The sequence below is a fragment of the Sylvia atricapilla genome, chromosome 5, assembly GCF_009819655.1.
Source record: "Sylvia atricapilla isolate bSylAtr1 chromosome 5, bSylAtr1.pri, whole genome shotgun sequence".
In the NCBI taxonomy this organism is placed as follows: Eukaryota; Metazoa; Chordata; class Aves; order Passeriformes; family Sylviidae; genus Sylvia; species Sylvia atricapilla.
The window spans coordinates 30112786-30139299 of NC_089144.1; the positions used below are offsets into that span (position 1 = coordinate 30112786).

Here is a 26514-nt window from a genome sequence, read left to right on the forward strand (position 1 = left end):
AGATCCCTGGGGCAATCACATCAGAATCTCCTCCCTGCCAAAGTGAAGGGGTCCATGCTGATTTACACCCACTTGCTCCCTGGGACTGCTAATTTGATGCATCTCTACAAAAATGTGTTAGATGGGAGCAGCTGGATGAGAACGGCTCATGCTGATGTCTCTTGCAGCCTATTTATGAGTTTATTGGGAAAATTAGAACAGATGACCTCAAGTTACTTCAACACATGTATACTCAAGGCCTCACAATCAGAATGAGAGTCTGAGAAAGCAAATATGAGATAGGTACACCTTCAGAAAAAAAATGCCACATTTCGTATTTACTTATTTTTTTCTCTTGCAATTGGTAGCTCACAAGGGACAGTATCATGAATGAGGAGGTTGTAACAAAAATGCCACTTGGAATAGGGTGGTGAAGACTGATGGGTAACTCTCAGGAAAAAGGCAAACATCAGCTTTGTCACCTGTCTTGCAACCCCTTGTCAGTCCATGGAAAAAGACACTACTTTTCAACATTCTCATGATACTGGAACACGGGAATTCCCAGGCAACATTTCATATTTTACTCTACTTTACTTAACAATTGTGCCTTTAGGGCATACACATTGTATCCTTTAATGATACAACATAATTTGTTTGTTAACTGAATTGATATGCATGGAAAGAAACAGAGTGGGAGTCTCAAACACTGAGATAATCATCCTTTGGTGGCTGAGCTGGGATAACACTCAAAGATTCCCCATCTTCACTGCCAGTTTGTTTAACCAAGACCTAGAGAGGTCAGCTCTACGGACACAGGGAAAACATTTGGTCTGTTGCCTCTATGACTAAAGCATTAGTAAGAAAGTGAAAAAGCTGTGATGGCTGATTTGTTACTCATTTCTTAGGACCTGCTCTCAAATCTGTCTCAATTTTTGCAAATATGCATGCTTCAGCCATTACCAATGCACACATCATTCAGGTGAGGACCTTGAAACAAAATCTTAGTGGGGCCCAGCAAATCCCTACTGCTGTAAAACAAATCTCTCCCTCATATTTTGAAAATGCCTTTTGCAAATAATACTTTCCCTTGTTCTTTTCATCCACAGGGGAAAATGAGGAAAGGATTTATACCTTCAATATGAGAACTTTAAGGATAATTATTTGGAAAAGTATTTTAATATAAGTGTATGGGACTTTCCTTTCCAGCTGGGATACACTATTGATTTTACATGTATCCCTTTCTACTAAGATCAGTAAAGAACTGCATACTTACCATAGAAAGTCAAATAGCCAAATATGGCAGTCATAAAGTACATCAGAAACATGGCAAAAAATGAGATATTTGAAACCAACTGCATTTTTTTCTGTGAACGGCTAGAGAAAGAACAAGAAAAGAACACATAAGAATGGTTTGGCTGGATTTTTCCATAGCTGTTTCAAAATGTATTAGGTGTTTGCATAAGCATAATAATTCTGGGGAGACTCATTAATGCATTTTCATTTAAAACATAAACTCACTGACAGCTGCTCAAGAAAGAAAAGGACTGGGGAAAATGACACTACTTAGTGCTTAAGTGAAAAAATAGCGGGTGTGACCTGTGGGTCTGTTCCATGTCTGTACCTGCTTAAAACAGTGAAGCTGTGTAGAGAGAGGATGAGCCTGAAACCCTTTGGTAATTAAATTAAGAAGTCAAACTGAAAGAAGCATAATATTATACAGAGAGAAAAAAAAAAACAACAAAAAACCAAAAAAACCCAAATGTTCTGAATGACTGCAGAGAAATATTTGTGTCCCCATGGGTAGAAAATACTGGATTTATGTTGACCTGTAAAATAGGTTAAGTGTAAACATTTAATCTTTTAGATATTTATTCTGAAATACTCACACTCCAGTACCTAAACTTAGACTTTAAGTCCACACATGGATGTCCTAATGGGCACCTGGGAACCTGCTCAACTCACTTGAAATTTTAAGGACCCAGCAAGTGTCTGAGGGCTGAGGGTCTGACAGACCCTCTCCCCTGGAGCTCCCCCATGGCCCACGACCCCATTGCAGCTGTCAGCAGCGTCACAGCAGGGCTAGTCTCCAGCTCCCCACAGCCCATCCCAAGCTGGAGGTGTCAGTGAGACAGCAGTAACAACTAAGGCCTTTTAATATCTATAAGGCTGAAAGCACTTCTATTTTCCTGGTACTGTAACAGATTTAGTTGCACTAATGCTGTGGAACAAACACTGTTGGCAGAACACATGCCTCTCCTATGCCAAATATCAGCTTGGCTGTCCCCAGGCTGCTGTGTACTTCCAGGGAAAACTCCCAAGTATTGCATTATTCTCCACCTCCCTTGCCCCTGCCCCAGGGGCACAGCCATATTTCCCAGCTGACAGCCACACTTGTTGGGTGTTACTAAAGCACATCTCTAAGTGGCATGAATGATTCAGAGCACCTCTGTGCTAGCACTTTCCATGTAAAATGGTTCAAAACAATAAACTATAAAAAAAAAAAAAAGAAAAAAAGAAGGGCTTACTCTTTAAGTTCGCTGTAAATCGGGAGGACTGATGGGTGGCACACAAATGCAAAGGCAATGGTGGGCAAAGCATACACGGTCTGTTTAGAGAGAATTTCAGAAAGTAAGGTAAGAAGAAGTACTTCCCCCAGCAGTGTGAAGAAATGTTCCATGTTCAACTACCTCAGCTCCCAGCTGGCTGGACTCTTGAACCGAGCATTGAGAGCCTTTCTGAGAAGGCAGAAGACCTGTCAATTAGCATTATTTAATGAAATGTGAAGAATAGCACGCTTTCAACAAGAGGACAAAGTCTTTGTGTTGGTGGTATGAGTGCAGCACTGACTGTGCTCACAGAGCACAGAGCTGGATGCCACGCTGCTGCTGGCTTTGCCCCCTGGGATGGGTGTGCCTTCCCAGCTACTGCCACGGTTACTAGCACAGTGTCACGTGTAAAAGGGACGCATGGTGGGTCACCGCTACGCTACCCTGCCTTGGCATGGAGAGGGGTGCGCACCCATGGTGCTAAGGCGGAAGTCCTGAAGAGGAAGCCCGTATCCAGACTGTAAGAAAAGAGAACAGGAATGCAGAACTTACAAATAAATGGATATTTCAAGGTATCAGACTGAATCCCTTAACTTCCCAGGCCAACAAAAGGACTAGGAGGGCTCTGGAAGGAGCATGCTTTTTCTTGGGGAAAGAGAAAGACCATTATGTCACCAGATAGCACAGGAGACCTCCAAGTGAGACCTCAGCCCCTTCTCCACTAAGAACTCGAGTGGGTTTCTTTCAGTCCTCAGCCAAAGTTCAAAAATGGTATCAGTGCTCAGGCACTTTGATTCTCCTGAGGGAACTGTTATGAGCAAAGGTCACAGGAAATTATAGGTCGTCCCCTAAGGACAACATGAGTCCATTCTACATGCAGCTCTGTCCTGTCCTCTGCATGTGCTGGTCACAGACATCACCTTCCCCCACAAAACATCCTGTGGTACACCGTGGGCCTGACAGATTGAGTAAATGTGCTGGTTGCTCGCCAGAGATGCTTCCTTGACCAGGCCTTTGCCATCCCTCCCTCACTTACAGCACAGTACTGTTGTGTCTCCATCTGTAGGGATATTCAGAAGTTGCCTGGACACAGTGCTGGGTGGCCCTGCCTCAGCACAGGGGTTCAACCAGGTGACCTCCAGGTCTCTGCCAACCTTGGATATCCTTCTGTTCTGTGAAACTGTCCTGTCTCTCCTCTCACACACTGAAGTTGCTAAAATGACTGGCAAATTGTTGGCCCTGAGGCCAAACCTCTGGAGTTCAGTTCCAGTGTGCCTAATTCAGACAGACTGATCCTTCCAAGGTGCCTCCACTGGCTCTGAGGCAAATGCTGACACTCACCACAGAAGACTACCCTTCAATGCCTTCTGAAATATACCTACCCTAAGCTGCCATGGCACAACAAGTTAACTAATTCTTGGGCCATCATGCTGGATCTGGGGTGATAGTTACCCCCAGCCAAAGAAAAGTGCTTTCCTTGGCTTCTTCAACTGAAGCTGGTGGGTTAAATTTAAAAAGAAAATACTTTTTGGACACCTCTGCTATCAGTGTGCATTTACTACGAATGTGACTAAGGCCCTGAGGACCATGCCCTGATGGATAAGGTGCCGTTTCACTGGGAGCACTGCATCTCAGCGCAGCTGACAGGAGTCATCCTTCTGCCCTCACAGTTAGAGACAGCTGCCCTCTCACATTCTCTTAGAACAACTTTTTCTGCAGCTGCGTGGTGATGGAGGGAAGTACCCTGCTGAAAGGCAACCAAATTTTTGCTGGATTATCTTTCAACCATATCCTTTTCACAACTGAGTCCACCGCATGGCTACAGAAACATGTATCCTGTTACCAAGAGGTGGTTTGTGTGCAGAAGGACAGAGACTGTGGGCTTTGGATACAGATGTGGCCTACTCAGCCTCTACTGAGAAACAGCCTAAAGGTACAGCTGCAGCATGGATAGTAAGCAGCAGCAGCATAAAGGAAAAATCCCCTAAAGGAAACAGTTATTGTCCACTGGTAGCTGGGGCTCATAGTCTTAACACATCTCCTACCAGGGCAGGACAAGACTGCAAGGAGGCACATTCACCACAGCATCTCTGTAAGACTGGGCAAAGAGACCCATTGTGCATTTACCACTGGATACAACTGGAACCATGGAGAATCAGGCCCTTTGTGGTGCTGATCAGAATAAGAATATGGGGTGTAGGTGCATATATTTTGTGAATTAAAATAAGTATTATAAAAAGAAACATACCTTGGAATTAAAGATAACATACTTTGGCTTACACGTATGTTCTGAGCTATTTGATATGATAGTTGATGTTGCATTTAGCCCTTGTCCATCACAGGGAATTTGAAACTTCTTGTAAATAACCTAGAATAAGAGAAGAGGATAGCTAATTGCTAAAGTAATAATAAAAAGCAAATTAAAATATCAGTGGAATTGTGAGCATCATGGCCTGTATCACCAATAGTGTGGCCAGCAGAACCAGGGAAGTGATCATTTCCCTGTACTCAGCACTGGTGAGGCTTTCCCTTGAGTGCTGTGTCCAGTTCTGGGTCCCTCACAAGAAGGACACTGAGGTGCTGGACCGAGTCCAGAGAAGGACAACACACTGGTAAAGGGCCTAGAGTGAGCCATAAGAGGAGCTGCTGAGTAAGCTGGGGATGTTTAGCCTGGAGGAAAAAGAGGCTGAGCAGGGAACTTATCACTCTCTATAACTGCCTGATAGGAGGCTGTAGCCAGGTGGAGCTCAGCCTCTTCTTCCAGCTAACAAGTGACAGGACTAGAGGAAATGACCCTAAGTTGCACCAGAGGGTGTTCAAATTGGACATTAGGAAATTTTTTTTCAAGGAAATGGTTGTAAAGCATTGGAAAGACTGCCCAGGGAACTGGTGCATTCATATCTCTAAAAGTGTTCAAAAAATACAGAAGTGGATGTTTCTCTTGAGGACATAGTTTAATGGTGCACAAGATGCTGGACTGACAGTTGGACTTCATGGTTTTCAAGGTCTTTTCCAGCCTTAACAATTCTATGATTCTAAGTGACTTATCCAACAAAGAAAGCAAGCTGAACTTACCACTACCAGGAAAAATACCATGCAGCTTAATGAAAATCCACTGGTATAGCCAAGGTATCCTGAAAGAAATTAAGAAGAAGTCTCATACAGAATAATTTTATTAGTCTTATCTTGGTTTTTGTTTCTTCATGTAGAGTTCAAGTGTATTAAACATTTAATACGTATTGTGAACTTCTGGGCAGGGCAAAAGCATGTTCTGCATGTATGGGAGTTCCCAAAGTCTATCAAGTCTCCTAACTTTTGGGCAAGCCTAAGCCTTGCTCTGACCTTGTTGTGACTTCCTCAGGGTCACCTTTACATCAGTTTAACTAATTTTACTCTTAAAAGAGGTTGTGATAATTGAAAAAAACCTGAAAGTGTGCAACTGCAATCTGAATGTGACCCCGGTTCCCCGAGTCACATCAGCTGAGTTTGGGTTTTTGTCTCAAAAGGAAGAGCCCAAATGGACTTTGGTGCCAAATGCTGTCACTACCACGGTTTCAAAAAAACACACTGTATACCTACTGGTATGTCAGTGGATCCAAACCCATCTGAAAATGCAATTCCCTGTACATATTTTACTTCAAAGTCCAATACTTCCAGTTAACCTCACCAGTAATAATTTTGATGCTGATAGAAAAGTAACATTTTCTGTAACCTCATCATTTGTGAATTTGTTTCTACGGGCCACACATAAAATTCAATTACCTTATGAAATGAAGATCCTCTTAACTGTAATTTTTAAAATCACTTTCCACAATTGTATGGATAAAGATGGTTTATACTGAGCTCAACTGCTGTGATAATTTAGGCCTACTTGTTTAAAAATGCCCAGAACACAGATTATTTCTGGATCAGGGAGGCTGTCATTCTCATAACAATGAGAACATATTTTTTTATTATAGTTGCATTGTCAATTTGGCCATCAATGGCATGATGTCTGGGTTCCTTTTTTTGATACTTGTGATGACATTTTCATCTTACCCAAGTTCTTCAGGAGACATAAAGGGAGGATTATACAAAACGTCACTGCGACAACAAGAATCCGCCCATCCACGTACCATTCCCTGTATATAAAACATTAAATTAAACCACATCATGAGCACATCTTAAACATTTTCTGGTTTTCCTCATTCAGTCATCCTCCTTGATTGTTATACTTACAGAACTATCTTTGGTCTCCTTACCCTACAAACTTCTACAAAAAGAGAGAAGGGACCACGTCTTGGCTCTGTAGAGTCATTAAGCATCCATGGCATTGCTCTGACTCAGGTACGGCAGATTTCCAGAGTTACCAAAGTATTACCCTACCATGGAGATCTGTGTGTGGGCCTAAAAAGGCAGAACCACCACCTCTGTAACCTAACATAAAACGACCCTGCCAGGACGACGAAAGATCACACAAGGGGCCAAAGAGCATAGTGAGGCTGGGGGGCCAGCATGACTCATCTGCCAAACCACCCAGGCATGTGACCACAGCAGCACACCAGGCATGCACTAGCTAGCCCAAGTCTGCATCTCCTCTACCAAAGTGCTTTGCATCCTACTATAAAGAAAGAAAGAGGAGAAGGGGCAGAGTTAGTGATGTTCTGTATAAGCTGTTTCCATTGCTTGGTCCAGTGTGGGAGTGGGCGGAGCCCCAGCTGCTCTGCCCTGGAGGGAGCCAAGCTGAGGAGTTAAGGAAGAATTTCATAACTTCACCCAGAGCCCCTAAGACAAAGACAAACCTCCTAGCCACGGCGACCTGTCCGGAGACCTATAAGCCCCCTCGGGATTTTAGGTAGATCTGTTACAATTGATTGGTTCTGTACCCTTTTCCTCCCACCCTGGTGTCCCATAAAAACCCCTGAGTTTCCTCTGGTCGGCAGAGGTTTCTCGTCCCTGGACCCCTTTCACTGGTACCCTTGCAATAAAGTACCACCCGCGGAAATTCCATACGAGACCTCTCTCTGTCTCACCACAGCCGGCTAAAAGAGGGGCAAACTCACAAGGGCATGAGCTGAGAGCACTGGGCTGAAATCACTGAGAGCTGAAATCACTGAGCTGAAAAATCACTGCTCTGCCCGATGCTGAGAAGCCCCTCTGCCAGCTGAGGAGCGCCTTGACCCCCCAAGGAGCTGTTTCTAGCGAGACATCCTTTGGGGTGGCTGTGGCTCTCTGGGTACCAAGCGGCGGACCCCATCCACCAGCTGGAATAGTCCAGTATAGTAGGAAAGCCTGAAGAATGGAATCTCTACTACCTCCTCCTACACTGCAGCACACCAAACAATCCAGTGCAAGGGGTATTTACTAGTATAAAGAAATGCCACCCTGTCGCTTTGATTTTTCAGCCTTCTCATTGTTCTTCATTTTTACTGGAGCTTTTTTATGCTTGTGACAAAAACAAAGACTGATATTTTGTAAACGACACATTCTTTCCAGGGGAAAGGACAAATTGATGGACTTCTGAGTTGATCACTGGGGTCAGACAGGTGTTCCTCATGTCCTCCAATCCTTGATCAAATCCCAAAAACTATGTAAGTTGAGATCCCCCAAATAAACTTCCCTTTTCCTTTTCCTTTTCATCTCACAACGTGATGGATAAGTGTGGTTCTTTCATGCCCTCTTGCGACACCACCCCTCTACTAAAGTAGCTAGTAAATGTCATGGAGTGGTAAGGGGCAGAAATCTTAGTATTATATCCTGCAGTTGTCGTATGCTAGTATCAAAGAATTTCACTCTGTGAACACTCTTTTGGGGCAAAATCATGTAAGAGGCTGAGAACTCAGGGAAACACATAGTATCTTTAACTTGCATTGTTCCCAGTATTTCAAGTGTTGCCTAACACTGTAAAATATTGGATTCTATGATAAGAGTTTGTATATAACAAAATTCTTCATGAAAAGCTGGTGTGCAAAAAGGGTAACTAAAGCTTTTATTTCCTATCCATTTTCTCCTTCCCAAATTTTTCTTGTCTTTTATTAACCCCCTGAGATATTCCTGTGAAAATCTACTTTGACAAACCTAAAGGGTATCCAACACTTCAGAGCTTTTGTAAACCTATGCTTAAACTTTACTATACATAAACATATGATTAAACTTTACTATACAATGTTAAATTCTACAGTCTAAGTAGCAGAACTAATTCAACTTACGAAAAAGTTTCGTCTTTTCCCATTAGAAACTTTATGGCAGAAGGCAGCTCATTTTTGACTATGAAGAGATAGCTCAACATTGCTGGAGAAAGAAGAAGATAATTTTAGAAAATAGGTAAAATAGCTTGTGGAACAAGTATTGAGAAGCATCCTTAACTTTGTCTGATGATAGAAGACCCCAAACTATGACTGACTGTAAATTATTGCTCACTCAGTAATGTAGTATTTTTAAAGGGCTGCATGCAAAATTATAGCCATAACTATACTGATGAGCATGAAGATCCCTGCATGTCACGGAGAGAAGGAACCTTACTTGTTAGTAGCCATAAAACTATTGAGATATTCTTGGGCTTTGTTTTTCAATATTCCTTATTTTCTTTACCTCCAACATTCTGAAGAGATGTAGATCCAAAGACAATCATTTTCCCTGGGGTACCAAAGATCTGCTCACCAAGCTTTTCATACACCATGCACCCTGCATGAGAAGAAGAGAAAGGTAACATACACACTGCTGAAAGCTGTTGAGTCAAAGCACTTACGATTCCTTTTCAGCCAAGCACCTATCCATGCAGCCAAACCTACCCTTTGCAAGTAAATAGGGAGATCTCTTGTAATTTCTAGGGCTGAAAATTATGTAGGAATGTTTTCTTGACGTCTATAAATGTCATTGTTGGTTACCAGTAACTTCTGAAATGGCAGCTCTTAATGAGAGTATTACATCCCCTTTAGTGAGTCTGTCTATACCCCAAGTGACACATTAAGTTCTGGTATCCTCATCCCAGCATATTAAGTTTTGCACCTGCAATGAGAGTAATGTAGAAAGGCTCCTCTCCAGAAAAAAAACCGGCACAGCAGGATCCACAAGTTAGCCTGGACACACACTACTGCCATTCTGCAGCTCTGCTGGCCTTGACTGAATCATCAAATAAGGACAGCTACAGGTTTAGGTTTATGGCTTCCAATGACAAAGCCTTAATTTGTGAATTCTCAGTGTTGTATGTTTTTGGTAAAGCAGACAAAGGTGTAAAATATAACTAAAATTTATTTTTAAATATCTGTCAAGCTTGTGAAACTCCTCTATTAATTGGTTTGTGTTTATGTCAATTTTTTTTTTTTTACTTGGCTGTGATGTAGGCTGATAAAAAGACTGGGCATTGTGAAGATGATGAGATACATAGGAACACAAAGAGAAATACTGCAGATGTTACACTGGGCAGATGATTTTTAAAATGCATCCCATTATCTGGTTTTCTCTATATTACCTTACAGCTGACATTTCTGCTTTGAAGTTTGTGTAAAAAGTAAGTTTGAACTTCAGTGTATCAGCAACACAGAAAACACGACTTAGATTTTGGGAAGTAATGAGGCACAAATGTATCCGCATTGAGGCACTTGTTCCTAGTGTAAACAGGCAGTTGCTGACATTATACATGCTATAGCAGTAATCATGTGTGTCCAAGTTGCATGTTTAAATATTACAGTATTGTGCACAGATTATTTTTAAAATATGGCTTTAGGCATTGTTAACAGGGAAAGATGCTCTTGGACTTCAGAGCACAGTGTCATTTGACATAATACTGTAGGCAACTTCTAATTTCTTGTGTTTAGATAGTTTGTTACAGTTACACTTCTCTCTGTGAAGGAACTGTTCCCTTTTATTTTATTCTAAGAAAACTCCACCACAAAGATTATCAGGAGTTTCACACTAACCACTAAGGACAAACTGCATTTCCAGGTAAGCTTCACCACAGGCAAAGATTCATTATATTTCATTTGCAATTTGATTTGTAATGCAAAGAAACTATATGAGCCGTTCTTTCTAGCTCATGGAAGATAACATTTTTGGGCAGCAGAATTCATTCTTTGTTGTAAGTTTTTCTCTTTACAGTGATGCTGTTCTCCATTACCATGCCATGTATTCTTTCAATTCTTGTTAATTCTAGGCTTCTGACCCAAAGTACCCTATTGTGTCAGCAAAGTGATAGAAACTCCATCTTACACAAAGCCCTGGCCTCATCTGAACACTTGTTGCCTCTTGATTTTTACATTCTACTGAATGGTGTAACATCTTAAATTACCTGTTTCCTTTGAACACACCAACAGGAGATGTATTGAATAAATAGACAGCAGTGTGACTGAAACCAAAAGCAGCCTAAAAAAGAATTGAAAATAAAGTTTACCATACAAGATGACATTGCAATATTTCATGTCAGGTCATGTTCCTATTGAATCTGAGATAACTTTTTATTCTTCCGACAATGCAAAAAGCCCTAAAATACATGTGATTCACATCCTGCTTGCAGTTCCACCTTGGAGATAGGAGACTCTGCATGTAGAGGGATACAACAGAATAAAACTTAGCAGAGCTGCAGAGCACAGCCTCTAAGTGAGTTACACCTCCCCATAGTGGTAAAAGCAAGAATAAAGATGTTTTATCAGATAGGAATGAAGATTTATCAGAGCACAGACAAGCCAGATACGTCACTCAAAATCCATTCTAAGGCTTTTTTCTTCTGGAGTGAAAATTTAAAGGAGAGTCCTGTATTTAAGGACTTCCATTCCAAATGGAAGCATCTTTTCCCACAACATGTTTTTTATGCTACCAAAGGGGTGCTCAAGGAGGAGGAAGATGCGGGGCATTAAGGCTAGACTGGCTTTCCTTGGGAATAAAAAAGTCCATGCAACTAGAGGCATGTAATTTATCCAGGTAGGGATTCATGTTCCCTGACTGATGTCAGTCCTGGTCTGACATGATCCATAATTTAACTTCACACAGAAGAATTGCAGGAAGTAATGACCAAACTGTTTGTGTAGGAAACTTGCTGGCACAAATGATAATTAGTCAATGCCGGGGGCCAAGTGCATAAAAGCACATTTTCTCATTGCTCAATGTCTTTAATCCAAGCACCATGTGTGCCTTCCTCTCCAACACTCTGACACACAAAGACCTGATGATGTTTTCATGATGTGTGCAAAGAGCATTCAGACAATCCGTTGGCAATTCCTCCCTTTATTATGACAACTACCCTCCGGACACCAAGGAAAACAAGGCTAAAATTCAAGAGAAAACAAACTGCTGCCATAGATAGGCAGCAACACATCTTTTTCATAGTAATACATAGAAAGAACAGAATGAGAAGCCTCCTCCCCCTCTTTTTTATTAGTTTAGACTGGAAATACTTTAGTGCAAAATAATCACTGACTAGTTTCTTGGGGACAGAGGAGCAGGAAGAAACATAAAGAGGTGATAGAAGGAACTGTCCTTTCGCCAGCAAAGAATGATGGTTGACAATAACAACACACTCTTTGTACAGCCCTAAGGGTGTTTCTCCATGAGAAGGTGGAGAAGGGAAGGAACACTGTGCTGGCTGAGGTCACTCTGGTCCATTTTTTATGGATTTGCTAAGCGCAGCTCCTGCCCATGTTCCCTGCCGAGCCGTTCCACCCCTGTCTGCCTACAGACACTGTGCTCAGCCTCAGTGCTCAGCTGCTGGGGCTGACTCACTCCCAGGCCCAAATGGCCACAACTCTGCATGCCAGCATCCAGTCTGTCTTAATATTAAAAGCTTCTGTTTTTCAGGCATTGAGCTCATGGAGCCTTTGCAGTGGTAAAAATAACACTCCCAAGCAGCCAGGTATTTATCTGATCTCATGTCCTTAGCTCCCCATAGGGTTCCTACAGACACTTGGCATTTTCATTAGCACTGTATGAAAAACTTGTTTGTGCTAGGACTGTGGTATGGACAGGAATATTCATGCCAGAACCACCCCTTGGAAAGGAATGAAAATGTCCATGCCACTCACTCCACACAAATTCAAAACAGAAGCAGGAGAGCTTGTGCTGCAGTCCCAAAAGCACTCCCATACTTCTTATTTTGTCTGCTTTCAAAGAAGTGCTGGTAGCTACAGAAGCCAACAGCAGATGCAAAAGTTACCTTCCCCCAAAAGAACAAACAGCTTAGGCCAGGGGACTGATAAAGTGTTGGGAAGAACCAAGTGCTTCTGTGATGTCAACTGCTGTCTTCTCCCAGATTTACCAGGTAAACTGAAACCTGTGCTGTCCATCCCCTCTGTGAAGTCCCAGGCTTTGGGGCCAGAAGACCTGTGAGGCTTATGCAGTTAGAAGAATTATTTCACTGAGCAGTTCTGAACCCTCTAAAGGTGCAGAGGATGGAAGAGCACAGAGTTTGCTCTCGCACAGCCTCCCTGTGGGCTGGTCTGCCCTAAAACACTGCAGAAGTTACACTTCAGCTTCTTGACCCCTTCCAGACACACACAGCAGAAGTGGCTGCAGTGTGAAACTTCAGCTGTAGTCTCATACTATTCTCAATCTAACAAGCCCCTCTGCCTCAGCAAGGTTTTTCAGATCACGTGCAGTGCTGGGTTAAATGAAGTTGAAAATACATTGTGCTTGGCCAGCCCTTATTTCTCTGCAACATGATTCATCACTTTGGTCCTGACTCTCCAGGATGAAACCACAAGCAGCAACAGCTGCTCCTGCCATCCCCAAGTAGTCCAGCTCATGTCTAGCTTCCTAAACTTTTTGTGTTATCTTTCCACAGCAAAGTTTTCTCTTGCATACTGGAAATGATGCCTTCTTTAGGTCTAGGCTGTAGTTTATCAATAACATTGGGATTAAGTTCCTTTGAGTTCCTACCCTCAGTAATTTTGCCTAGAAAGTATAATGCTTTGTTATGGCACTGTTAAGCAAATAAGATGTGTCATTGCCATGTTTATTTTGCATATCTTATGCTTAGGATATCAGATCTGAATTGATCCAGATGTTCATGGCAGTGCACATTTCACACTGCAGGAGCCCAAAAGTTGTGAGTGGAAATCAGGCAGAGTCTTTTTTGTTAGTGCTGAAAATGCTCCCTTAATTTTTCTGCATCTGCAGAATTTTCAGGGATGGTGCATGCCAATATTGGATAAAGCAACCTAGAACCTTTCCAGAATTGTGCTACTCAAAAGCAGTGAATTTAAGATCTTTCTCTTGTGCAAAAAGTAGTGAAAGTAGTGTTAGGACTCTTAATCACCTGCAAAGCAGAAATTATCTACCTGTGACAGTGACAGCAGAACTATATATTTATGGGAAAAATGAACTGAATTAGTGTGTAAGAAAAAATCTGTCACTAATGGACTAGGTTTAATGCTGAGATTATGGCATGAGAGCAGAATATTTAAAGCAGTTCAACTTTCAAGCATAACTACAGACAACATGTTAGGATCCTGCATCTCCAGGTTCCAAAGAGAGAAGCTCTACTAGCCTGCTCATTTAGGTCCTGCTAACTTACTTCCTTTGATCTCAGCTGGCTGCTTTATCTCAAGGCCAACTGATCTAAAGGCATCATAAAAGCTAACAAAAACTATTATCCACTTTTAAATACACACAGTTAATTCTATAAAGAACAATGTTGTCATTTTACCGTATGAGATCTCCACATTCATTATTTGGCACCTTTTTGTACAATGTGTACAAATCTGCAGATCTAGTACACTCACTACTCAGGTTGAGCTCAGTCAGCAACACACCTTGCTGCAAGTTTCTCTGGTGTTCACATCACCTGTCTGATCTACATCACTGTCCTGGGTTGTAGTTTAGGATGTATTCTATCACCATCTTCAGTTAATGGCCCATCAATGCCTTGTGAATGACTCATAGGTAACTCCCTCCGGGAGCTCTCTCTCTTTAATGGGACATCAAGGACCTCCTGGATGACTCATCATCCCATTGTGAGATGCTCCGCCCATGGGGAGGAGCCAAGCATTCTCACCTGGATATAAGCTGGGATTTGGGACAGTAGAGGGAGCCCTCAACCACTGGATTCCCAGAGGACCGGAGCTACCAGACCTTTCTGCTGGTAAGGGATCACTGCTTTAGGAAGACCACCTTGTCTGAACTGCTTCCATCACCCTGATCAGGTTGTATTCTGACTCTGTCAGTGGTTTTTCTTTTTGTATTGTTGCATTTATTTTATTTTATTTTATTTCCTTTTCTTCTCATTAAATTGTATTTTCTTACGTAGAGCCTCTCACTTGGTTTGTTTTCAAACCACAACAATCACTTAAAAGAAACTGCATTCTTACATACTTTAGAACAAACACATGTCACTCAATTCTCATAAAAACTGCTAAAAGAATGAGAAGAGGATGGGATTATAAAAAACTAAATCAGTAAGAAGAAACGGAGGTTGCTCCTTTGCTGGGAGCCTATTATCACAGAAGAGGTGACAAGGCTGAAATGACATAACTTCTTTTTCTCTCCTTACAGTGATGCCTTTTCACGACTACTTAAAAACAGAGGCCTTAAGGCATCAACAGCAGTTATTGCAACCACCAGTTTGTATTCTCAGAGATGGAGCATGGGTGGAATATTACACACAGATCACAATACTAGGTAAAAAAAGCAGCAAAAATAAAATAAACTCTGTCACTCTACTAACAAAAGATGTAAATTACAGTCCAGCTTAGCTTAGTGACAACACAATAATGAGAACAACGTTCTCTGCTCTCAAAGTAAATGGATTAACTCCTTTGATTACACCTAGACTTTACCCAACCCCAGCAAACTGTAAACTAGCAGCATGGATCTAGCTATCCTGGCACAAAACTCCAGAGCAGATGGCTATATGTACCACTTCGGCCATCTACTCTGCTTTATGCAGGGCTCAAATTATTTATTTCCCAAAATCCTAAGAAATTACAAAAGTTCTATATTTTCAGATTTGACATTCAAGAAATGACACCTCTTTAGAGCAATCTGTAAAGTCAATAACTATGTAGAATAGTTCTCAAATATTGTAAATTATTGTATTCCTTCCCTCAATGAACATTTATCATTGAAATCTGCACACAATTCCCAACTGATTTCTTAACAATCACTTTTCAAAATGAAACGTGTCATACTGAGATCCAGAACAACACTGTCTTAGTCGTTCAGTGACACTCTTTCATTTTCAAACTATTAAATTCTCCTCTATAAAAAGTACCTTTTTTTCTTTTTTCCCTGGAGTTAAGTAGTCTACCTCAGTTCTTTTCTATACTAAAATCTTGGTTATATTTGTGTTGGCTTTCAAGGACTCTCACTGAAGAAACTGTGGGAGTGAGATGAAAATATTACATGTAACATATAAAAGAATATAAATATTCTTGGTTTTAAGAAAGTGTTTATTGCACCATGCTTCAAAGAAATCTCTGGAGATCCTGTGACACAAGTAAGAACTAGGTATTAACCCACTGCAACTATTACTACTGAATATTTTTGATGTCTATGTAGCTTGCAGAGCACAGGAAAAAATCCCTGTCTAGGTCTGTAGTAAATAACATGGACTTAATTTTCTCTAGCACTACTAGTGGCCTTTTCTGAAAAAAACATTCGACTGAAAAAAGATGCCTGAAACTTGTAGCTAATATTTTCAGGCTTGAATGCTGTAGTTGATTATACATGGACTATAAATCCCTCCACTTGCTGGCAGTGCATGCATTCTTTAAACACAGTGAAATTCCATGGAGATCAGCTACTCACCACACAAATACTTACAGAAAAAGGAGAATTCCTGTGTTGGCCAAGGCAAAAGCAAGACCCAAAATCCCACTGCCCATAATTGCATTGCTAAGGTTGAAGACAGACATTCCCAGTGAAGTAGTTCCTGGGATCTGGAGAAATAAAGACAGATGTGTCAGCAACAGCTTGGAACAGAGCAGGAAAATGCACCTCTGCTTCAAACCCCATGTTTTGTAATTTATCAGATGTATGTAACTACTGCTATGGAAACAACTTAATAAAATTTGTTTTAAAGAGGATACAGCGTCGCTGAACTCTGTAACAGCCACGCTGTTGGCTGCCAGATAGATTTTGGAAACTGACCTAAATGACACAGGAAACACGCAGCTCATACTGCACTCTCAGTTTTAAACTCCATCTTCCACTACACCTGAGAAACATCCTGGATGTGTAATTTATACATGGTAAAGCCATAAGGAACCACCACAGCTTCCTGCCCAACAGAGACCAGAGGGATTCCCTTGCCTCAACCCAACAAATAACACTTGGGGGTTTTATTTAAGTGCTGATCCCAGGCAGTTCCTATTGGAAATTGAATTTAGTTATAACTGTGTGTGCCCAGCACTTTTGAAGACAATGTCTAAAGGCCTTTCATATCCACAACGTGCAGTTCATTTTGACAAGGAACAGAACAGTGAGAGAGACTTACATATTCATCGCATTTCTTCTTCTCAAGGTGGCTGTTTGTGAGACTTCTTCTGCTTTCTCGATCCGAAATAAACTTGCTGAAAGAAGTCAGAGGATTTATTTCCAGCAAGTGCTTAGAAAATATGAACACATTCATTTCATAAGGAGCATGTGATTACAAAATACACAATGTACAAAAACTGTATGTGAAAAGAGGTCAAACTCATAACTGTTCAATAAACCAGATTATGCCTCACTGATGCAGTGTATATTGGGCATCAATAAAGGTAACATCAGCACAAGGTCGGAATCAAAGTGTAAATATACAAAATATATGTATATACAAAATGTTCTTTTAGGCTACTTAGGAGAGAAGCAGAGCCAATTTTGTGGATGGGAAAGTAATTTGTTTGCACAGAGGCTAAGAGGAGATACTTCTCCAGGGTGCTGCAGAGGCACATGTGACCAGTACCTCCCTGCTCTCAGCCCCTACATGTGGAGTGAGCATAACTAACACCTCTCTACAGGACAAGCAGCCATCGAGTGGGTTGTACTTATCCCTTTCCCTCATTATCAGACCCTGAAGGTCCTGTGAAGCAAGTACAACAAGAAACCATACAGATTTCTTCCCTTCCCTATTGACCTCAAGACTCCTGGGCACCAGTTCAATTACTTCCTGCCTTGCCAGGCTGGAAGGTCCCAGGCACACAGCCCACCAGGCAGTGGTAATGACCCCTCCACAGAAGAGGAAAGCATAACAGCATCCTGGGCATTGACTATAACATCAAGCAGTTACAAGTCCTAAGTGGGGAACTCGGGACTGCAGCTGCCACTTGCCAGAGACAACCACCTGTCCTCCTCATCCTCCAAGGATTATGGGAGTGACCTATATTCTTTTACATGATTTTTGAGTCAAGATTATGACTGTATACTGATACAACAAACCATAGATTAAGATTTGACCCCATCTGCTGAGGACCCAGGTGACTGGAAATTGTAAGTTAAATTGTACTACAAATTCTGTATTATGATACTTATAGATGGTACTGCACTAATTCTGTTTGTTGAAATTCTGTGCCATTCTAATAATAAATTCTGTGCTACACTAATCATAACACCCTGCTAAAAAATAAACCTTTAATTGTAACTATTAATTACTGCCATCATCATTCTGCCAAGGATGCCTAAAAATTTCACTTGTCCCCCTCACTGTCAGGTGGCACTGCAAAACCCTACATTGCCACTGAAACCTTAAGTTGCCACATAGGGTTGGTATGGCTGGAGTTAAGAGGAGTAAGATGTGACACACATGCCAGTGCTGGCTGGACAATCCTGAACCAGGCAACCTGCTCTGTTGGTACACTGCTCTGGGCTACTGGATTTTCATGTAAGTATCTTTCAAAACTCAATGCTGAATTCATCATACTGCGAAATTAAACACTTCTGTGCAGGGAAACATAGAATAAACAGCTTTTCTTTCTCTTTACCCTTTACTTGTTCTGTGTCCTTGATGTATCCACATTTAGGAACTTAGTGTCCCCCTGTGGCAGTGTTGGCATCCTTGAGATTTACGACACTTGTGATTTGGATGAGCTGTTATTTTCTCACAGATCTTCTCTTCAGCAAACATTTTAGTTTGTATAAAGCATTCTTTCAGCTTTTCATCTTTTGAAGGTTTATGCACCGTTAAGTCCCTGGCATCTTTGCTAATCCACAGATGGTTCTTAGTCTGCACTGGCTAATGCCTCAGCCATCGTCCACGTCACATACCTAACCAAGGGCTGTCACCAAGTGTCAGAGCCCATTTTAGCTGTAGCTACATTAGGCTGGCTCTTCTTAAATTGAAACAGACAAACAACATTGAACACCGACAGCAGCACTGTTGTTCCTTTCCCACAGTGGGAAACATCTATTGGCCAGGGATGTATAGTTCAAACTGTGACTCAGGACTTTGCATCATCTCAGTACATCCAGCAGTATTAAGACTGGTAATAAAGCTGTGAAGTTGTAAAGACAGAGCTTGAGCAAACTTCCCTACTGCCCCAGCTGTGGTCTAATTACTAGTGATATGTATGATAGCACAGCTTCTAAGGCTATGCCAAAGTCATACAGTTATAATGCTGCTGACTTGGCTTCCATGGCTGACACACTGGGCCTTGTGTCTTTAACATTTTGCGTTTATGACTTAAATCCAGGCCTAGATGGCAAACTGTAAGTAGTATTAAGCCCACAAAAAAGTGGGTTTTTTTTGCAATTTTGACTTCTGCCCATTGGTCTGCTTTGATTTCCTTTCTATCAATATAAAAGAACTATAGGCTTCTCCTGTATTTTTTAAATACTAACTTCAGCAACTAATTTGCTGCGGAATATAGACATGATGTCAGATTTGCTAGCCCTAACACAGTTGGAATAGATGGCTGAACCTCCTCCACCGTTTTATTAAGTGAAAAGCAACCACTTCTAAGATAGAATGATCCGAAATTAGCTTTCCAAAGCTCACCTTGTAGGCATTTTATCCTCATAGAATAAAATCTCAACCTGATTCAGAGCATGTGCTTTTTCTCTTTCATGTCTGTTTAAAGCCCATCTCTTGAACGCAGGCAGCAGAGTGTGAACAGTTTGAAAAAGACATTCCAGCTCTCTCTCTCAACACCCTGCAGGCAATTTGTACAGGCAGGAGCACAGAGAAAAGTTTTGTCTCGTTTGGATTTGTAGCTGCTCCTGGGAACATCTGTGGACTTTGCCTTCTTCTGTCACTTATGGAGATCATGTGTCATTTTAGATTTTGTCAAGAGTTATGACAGAAGTCACTAATCTGCTCCCCCAGTTTTGCTCATCCCCCTGCAGCCAGTTCCCCTTTAATAGTTACAAAAATAATGAATTTGTAGATACTATTATTATTGCCTACTGGTATTAAAGTTGCATGAAAATGATTGTTTAAAAACTGAAAAATGATAAAGACAGCATTTGAGTAACATTGCTTGAATATAAAAGTGACCACAGAACTTTCCATTAGAATATCTGACAGAATAAACAGCTTCTGCAAAGCTGGTATCTTCCATGGCCAACAAACATGTTATTTCCTTCAGGATGGGACTTTAAGAGAACTAGTCTGATTTGACAAATTGATCCAAAGTACTTTCTTCTGAGTTAGTTCTAGAATAAAAATGGAGTGGGCTTGTTGCCCAGCTGGGCTCCTCATCCACCCTGCGTTTCCCATGTCACACTGCACTTTTCTCCATTTATGCTGTGTGCTGTGTGCAGGAGGCTAAAATCAGACATGGGAACATGGGCACTGGGATCCCAAACCATGAGGTACAAAGCACTGGGCGCAGCTTTCCTATGGGGGCCTTCCCAGCCCCGGCCTCCCAGCTGCAGGATGGCTTGCCCAGACAGCTCAGAGTGATGCAGTACAAGGGCATGTGGGCTCTGCCTGTGCTGCATTTGCTGTTGCAGGCAATTTAATCTAAAGCCCAGAGGAGAGACCTGCCTTGGGAGAACACTTGGTGCAGCCATACCAGACAACAGACAAGTTTTCCATAAATAAAAAATATTACTGATCTTAAATGAAATAAATTTTTTTAAAAAAGTAGGGTGGAAGGTAATCCAATGAATTCAGCAGAAATAAATTTTATCAAGATAAAATGCTTTTTATAAACTTTTTTTTTTCATTTCAAGGTGTTTTTTTCCCCTAGAGCATATGAAAGGAAACATATGTTGGAATACTGGAATTTCTAGTTTAACTGCACCGTGCATCTGCTCTACTTAATAGACGTGCTTAGAAAACAAGCCATTCATTGTCACAGAATGTTGTATTTTTGACCTTTATGAATATGACACAAATTAAGTGAAATGCCTGTTTACGCCAGCCTCTCCCAGCCCTCCCAAGGATCAGATGCCACTGTGAGAAGAGCTGTGGCAATGCACTGTAGGACTGCCTGTACCATCAAAGCCTTGAGACTCCCTGACAAGCATGAAATCCATTTGCACTGTTTGTTGTCTTCATTTCAAATGCTTTACCCATCACTGAAAAGACATAACCTGTTCTTAAATATTTTTGCTTTCCTGTTGTGTTTCCTGTATCACAGCTGAGTATGAACAGACTATACAAAACTTTTCAAATACATCAATGAAATATCCTGGCCAAAATAAAATGAGCTCATCGTTGTGATGCATGAAGCCTCACAGCTGGCCTGGAAAGAATATCTTAATCTAATTATCTTCCTGGTTTGATTTAGTGCAAAGTCGAAATTTAGCCTTATTGATAAAGTGATCTAAAAAGGATCATGTTTAACTATGGTTTCCAAATTTAATTTATTTAAGGACTTCAATGAGAAATGTTTGCTAAGCTAAAGCTAACCATTTTGGCTAAGCAGAATTAGCCAAAAACCATTTAGCCATCTCAGATACATTTAAACATAATTAAATTAAAATGGTATTTTACAATGCTTTAAACGTTTGTCAGGGAAAGCTAGTTTTGCCAAGACGACAGAACTTTATCCCTAGGCAGCTTCTTAAACTGCATGCTAACTTAAGCAGTGGCAAAGATTTCCAGGGCAGGTATGAACAAGAAATGCAAAAGAAAGCCTGATCTGACTTACACTGTGAAACTTGGACCAGATCTTAGCATACCTACTAACAACCTTGTTAGGTTGCTAGTAGGGCTGCTGATAACTTACTAGCAGCCATAAACCAAGACAGGCATTCGGACATCAGCTATCTGAGAGCATTGTCAGAGTTATAGCTAAGGAGTAAGTTTAGATCTAAATACTGATTTACAGTTATGTGCAGAGATAGCGAAGTCTTATAGCCAGGAGACATAGGTAATAGTCACAAAATCCATGTCTGGGTTTCATGCAAATCTCTGAACTGACATTTTCAGAAGACATTCCCATTCAACATCTGCATACAAAGAAAAACTCCTCTTAGTACACCCTCTTCAAATCAACATCCCCTCTCGACATATAACTATATATTTAGGCCCAGAAAAGGCTGGAAAGTCAAAGGAGCATACAGGATTCTTTTCCAAGATCAAGAAATATTTGGAGTTTACACCCAGGTTTGGAATCAGCTTGTGCCTGGTATACCATCTCTAAAAGACCCTTAAAAAGTTGCTCTACACTGAGCTTGAAAAACTATGCACTGAGAGAAAAAAATATCTAAAATTAAATACAGAGAGCAAAATCAAACAGGCTGAAACAACAAAAAAAGTAAGTTAGTTGAAAATTACAAATCTAATCTAAAGCTCAAGTGAAATCAACAGAAAAAGTCCCACTGATTTTGATGGACTTGGACATTTTACAAGGCCTCACATCACATGCCAGGCAGCACAAAATGTGTTGTTCCCTATGCCTGTTAACCTCTTGCTCCATGGAAAAAAAGGTATTTGCCAAAATAGTTACAGAAAGAGACTAACCACATCCTTTCAGGATGCGTTCAGCACAGGTGCAGAGCAGGATATGCCCTCATGCTGGTCACACGTGATGGCGTGGAGGCGCTTGCACAGGGCAGTGGCTGTGGGTGGCTCAGGGACAGCCTCAGCCCCAGGGCATGCTGGCAGGGCTGCACTGCTGCCTGCACACATGCTGCTGCCCTGGAAGTGTGCTCAGTGCGAGCTGCCTTGAAACTCTGGGTTTGGACATGGAGGGGAACATGACCGAACTGGGATATACAGGGCAAATAGTCACACATGGGATGCAAGTACTGCCCCACAAGTGCCTGGGCAGGTGGCTAAGAGAATCATAATATGCTATATCCTATAGCCAAATGATAGATCCTCCTTCTGCAGAGGAAGCAAGTTCTCCACAAAGGAACAGAAAATTGTGGAATATGTTAATCTGCCCTGAGAGCCAGAACAGTAATCAAAAATTCTGCCTCTGAGCTTCTGACCCTCTTTTCTCACTCCACTTTTCTTCTTCCTTTTGCAGGCAGCCTGGATCCAATCCAGATCTAGCCACGCTTACTGTGCCCTCAGTCCACAAAGAACATTGTGACCACAGAGGACCAGGCACATACAGCACGCTCCTTCCCCACCCTCCATAAACATTCACTGACAATGAAGTGCCAGCAGGGTTTTTCCCCATAACAGCTACTGATGGCATCAGCCAAAGTGGTGGGAAGGCACAGCCAGCCCGGTACAGCCACTCCTTGTCTCAAGGATATAAATCCTCAACAGGCTCTACGGAGTGAATTTACCACTGTCAGCCCCTAAGCTCCTCTCCTTAAAACATGAACCAGCAGGAAAGCAAGCAGGTTCATACTGGAACTGTTTTGTTTTGGCAAAGTTGGAGGGGTTTTTGTCTTGCCTTATTTTTTTTTTTTTTTTTTAACAGAAGTGGTTTATATTTCACTTTGGCACTTCCCATCAAAGCCGTTGCATCAGAAAATTCCTGACCAGCTCTAATCTTCACCAGCACAGCTGCGCTGCGGTCACAGCACCACCCGCCTGGCTGGTGACGGCCCCAGGACTTCCCGGGGCTGGGGCGGGGACAGGCTGCCATTCTCCTGTCCCTGCCCCTGCCACCAGCCCGGGGCCCCTGCTCTGTCCCACGGTATGGCTGGCTGCTCTTGCTGTGTGAATGGTGGGGACAATGCTGGGTGCTTCTTCCCACACCTGTCACCAAGATCCTCGTCCACCCACGCAGTTGCGAGTCCCACAACTGACTCTAACCTCACCTGGGAAGAAACAGCTTTGAATTTTGTTTTAACACTAGATAGTGAGTTTCTCATGTAGCTGGAGAGGATGCTGCCAACAGGAAGAAAAGGCAAGTGAAGCTTTTAAAGGTCATAAAATAGGTGGTGGCAGCCCTGCAGAAGGGAGCAGAACGATATGCCAGCACAGGCTTCCCAGCAGGAGTGGATTCAGGCACTGACTGGCCCTGTGCTCCACCTTGGTTTGCAATATTTGAACAGGAAGTTTGATCAAAACAGAGCTTCCTATTTTACAGCTCACAAAATACAAACAGGGTCTATCAGCAGGTCTTTGCTGTAAACTGGATGGTTCAGCACCTGTTGGAGGCTGGCAGCAAGGGCTGGAGAACTGCTTTCTGGTGGAAAAGGCAGCTCTTCAGAAATTACTGTCAGCTTATAGAAAAAGCCAACAGTCTAATAATTGTATCGGTAAATACTGTAACTAATAATTTGCACCAATATTGATGCATTTTCAAACTTGATCTAAGTTAGGTGTAAGACTCTGTTTTACCCTCTTCTTGCCACCTCTGCCTTAAGGAAGCAAACTGCTGCCCAGTTTATCTTGCCAAATTACAAATACAGACTGGAACTACATTTGCTGCCAACCACAGTAGCTTTAACTCGCCAGTAGCTTGGATACATGGAGGTGGCCAGAGGAGCTACAATCATCATATCAGAGATCAAAGGTCAACTATGAAACTTCTCCAAAATTATGCCATCATATTATTACTTCTTTGCCGTGTGCAAGCAGATACCTAAAAATTTTGGCTTTTTGCTGCATTGTATGTTTGTGAATTTTATTAGACTAATTTGAAAGATTCAAAATTATGAATAAATTGCTACTCTGTTTGCTTTATCTGCTATTGCAGCCTATGCCCAACAGATGTTACGTATGAAATTCAAATTACATCTTCAAATGGAGCATGACTTGGTAATGAATAATTCAAGACATATACTGAAAATTAGAATGCTGTTTTTAAACAGTGTGTTTCTTAGCAGAGGCAACGTCAGTGGAAAAATACTCACCTATTTATCTGGCCATTTTCCACCTCTGTGAAATCATTTGAATCATTGCTGATGTTATCATCTTCAGGGACAGTCATATTCTGCAGTTCAGTCAGTTCTAATCCAGCTTTGAAAGGCATGCTGGGTGAGGAGCTGTGCCTATCCAAGTAGTTCTTCAAATACTAGTGTTTGGTTGGTATCTCGTGGGTAAACTGCAACCTAAATAAAACAAAAGAAAAAAAATCCCAGATGTATACCACCAACTACAGGCAACGTCACCAGGAGAAGCCAGTGAAACCTGTACAGGAGTGATATCCATACCAACCAATTCTGTATTGTTAGATGCACCTCAGGTTATGACCTAAATACATTGCAGAACAGTAGTAAATTTGTATGTCTTAATGAGATCAACCTCACTAACCTTATAAATTTACCCTGTCCTGCAATCAGTTGCTGAAGAGAGTATTTTTTTAAACTTGTGAGCAAATCAAGACTGTTTGTTTCAGGAAAAAAGATTAGCTTCCTACAAATTAAGGAAGAAAAATTATTTGCTTGTCCAAGTCCCAATTCAATACTTGGTGTTTGTCTTCTGCATGTTCTCCATTCTTACTTAAAAATATAAAATACATGTCTGTGCTGATGCTAAGTGGGATAGAAAGTGGGCTAGAGTTATCCCAGTACTCTGTTCTACTAATACATGTATCCCAACCTGTTAAGGATTTTTTGGGAAAGCAGAGTTGCAGTGGATGGTTTTTAGATGGTTAAACTTGTTATAAACAAGGAGAGAAACAGAAAAAACCTAAATCCCTAATGACATGTATCACAGAAAGAGCAATGTACGCCTCGTGTCAAGCAGTTATTATCTAGAGATCAGGTGATCTCTCCTCTGATAGCTGTGTTCCATAAAAGCACAGAGAGTAACACCAAAGGCAGATCAGAGAAGTCTGCTACAGTGACATACTTCTCATCAGCAATGCAAATTAACTGACAGACCAATATTTTCTGGAGTCCAACCACTCTCGTGGTAGTGAGGCAAAAGTATGTTACTCACAGACAAGCTCCTGCACCACAACTCTCTTAATTCCCATTTTGTGAATGAATTTCCTGCAGTATTGCCAAACAACTACTCAGCCTGGGGTATGTGGTGAGCCCTCAGATACCAGATAATTTGGGGATATTTTTTGAATTCTCAGGGCTACCTCAAAGCAATCAAATTGCTTGCAGGCAACCAAAGAGGCATGAGCCTCTTTGCAGGCTCTTGCAGGGCAGGACAGGAGGATGTAGTACATTTGTTCAGTTATGACATCTGCCTGCTTCAAATTAGGTTTAAAGAAGCCAGTACTTCTGTTTTACACCACATCCCAACCATTCAGAAGATGGCTTTGCAAATGAGCAGTTTTTTCCCTGTAAATACTTTCTCAGAAATGCCATTTCAAAGTTTACACGTGCTCCTCACAATTCCTCAAGAGCCCACCTTGTCCAAAGTTCAGGTGCCAAGTTTAAAGGCTACAGCAGGGCAGGATCCCTTCTCTTCAACTGAAGGAGCAGCTAAGCATGTGATTATGGTGGCAAACACCACATGGTGCAAGGGTAGAGTTTGGGGTGTGCAGCTGGGTACTTTTCAACTCCTCTGCAAAAGAGATTTCCACTACGGATACCAGAATAAAATTGCTCAGGTATTAAAATGCTGGCACAATAAAATATTTAAAAAAAAAAAAAGAAAATTGATTTAGGCTGCTGATAAATAAATGCAGACTCGCAAGCAGAGGGTGGTTTTAGCATTCTGTAACAGTCTTCTCAGAGGCTGCAGGGATAAAATAGTCCACCTATTTTGGAAGAGAAGTACTATCTTTTTATAAAAGGATAAAGCCACAGGAGATGGTGACTGCTGAGGTGGCAAGGACCAAGCCCATTG

The 26514-nt window shown here is 41.6% G+C and overlaps 1 protein-coding gene across 2 annotated transcripts in view; it reads right to left on the minus strand.

The window, feature by feature from the left end:
• SLC38A1 (solute carrier family 38 member 1) overlaps nt 1-26514 on the minus strand; it is a 42432-nt gene that overhangs the window by 8892 nt on the left and 7026 nt on the right. The window contains exons 2-12 of one of the 2 annotated variants that reach the window (XM_066319071.1): nt 24621-24818; nt 16927-17002; nt 16254-16369; nt 10792-10865; nt 9096-9188; nt 8714-8795; nt 6564-6646; nt 5601-5659; nt 4774-4893; nt 2505-2584; nt 1253-1353 (exon numbers count right to left, since the gene is read on the minus strand). In XM_066319071.1, the coding sequence (XP_066175168.1) occupies nt 1253-1353; nt 2505-2584; nt 4774-4893; nt 5601-5659; nt 6564-6646; nt 8714-8795; nt 9096-9188; nt 10792-10865; nt 16254-16369; nt 16927-17002; nt 24621-24739 (1003 nt within the window). In that variant the 5' untranslated portion in view covers nt 24740-24818. The remainder of the gene's footprint in view (nt 1-1252; nt 1354-2504; nt 2585-4773; nt 4894-5600; nt 5660-6563; nt 6647-8713; nt 8796-9095; nt 9189-10791; nt 10866-16253; nt 16370-16926; nt 17003-24620; nt 24819-26514) is intronic. The other variant, XM_066319070.1, reaches the window with a different exon arrangement.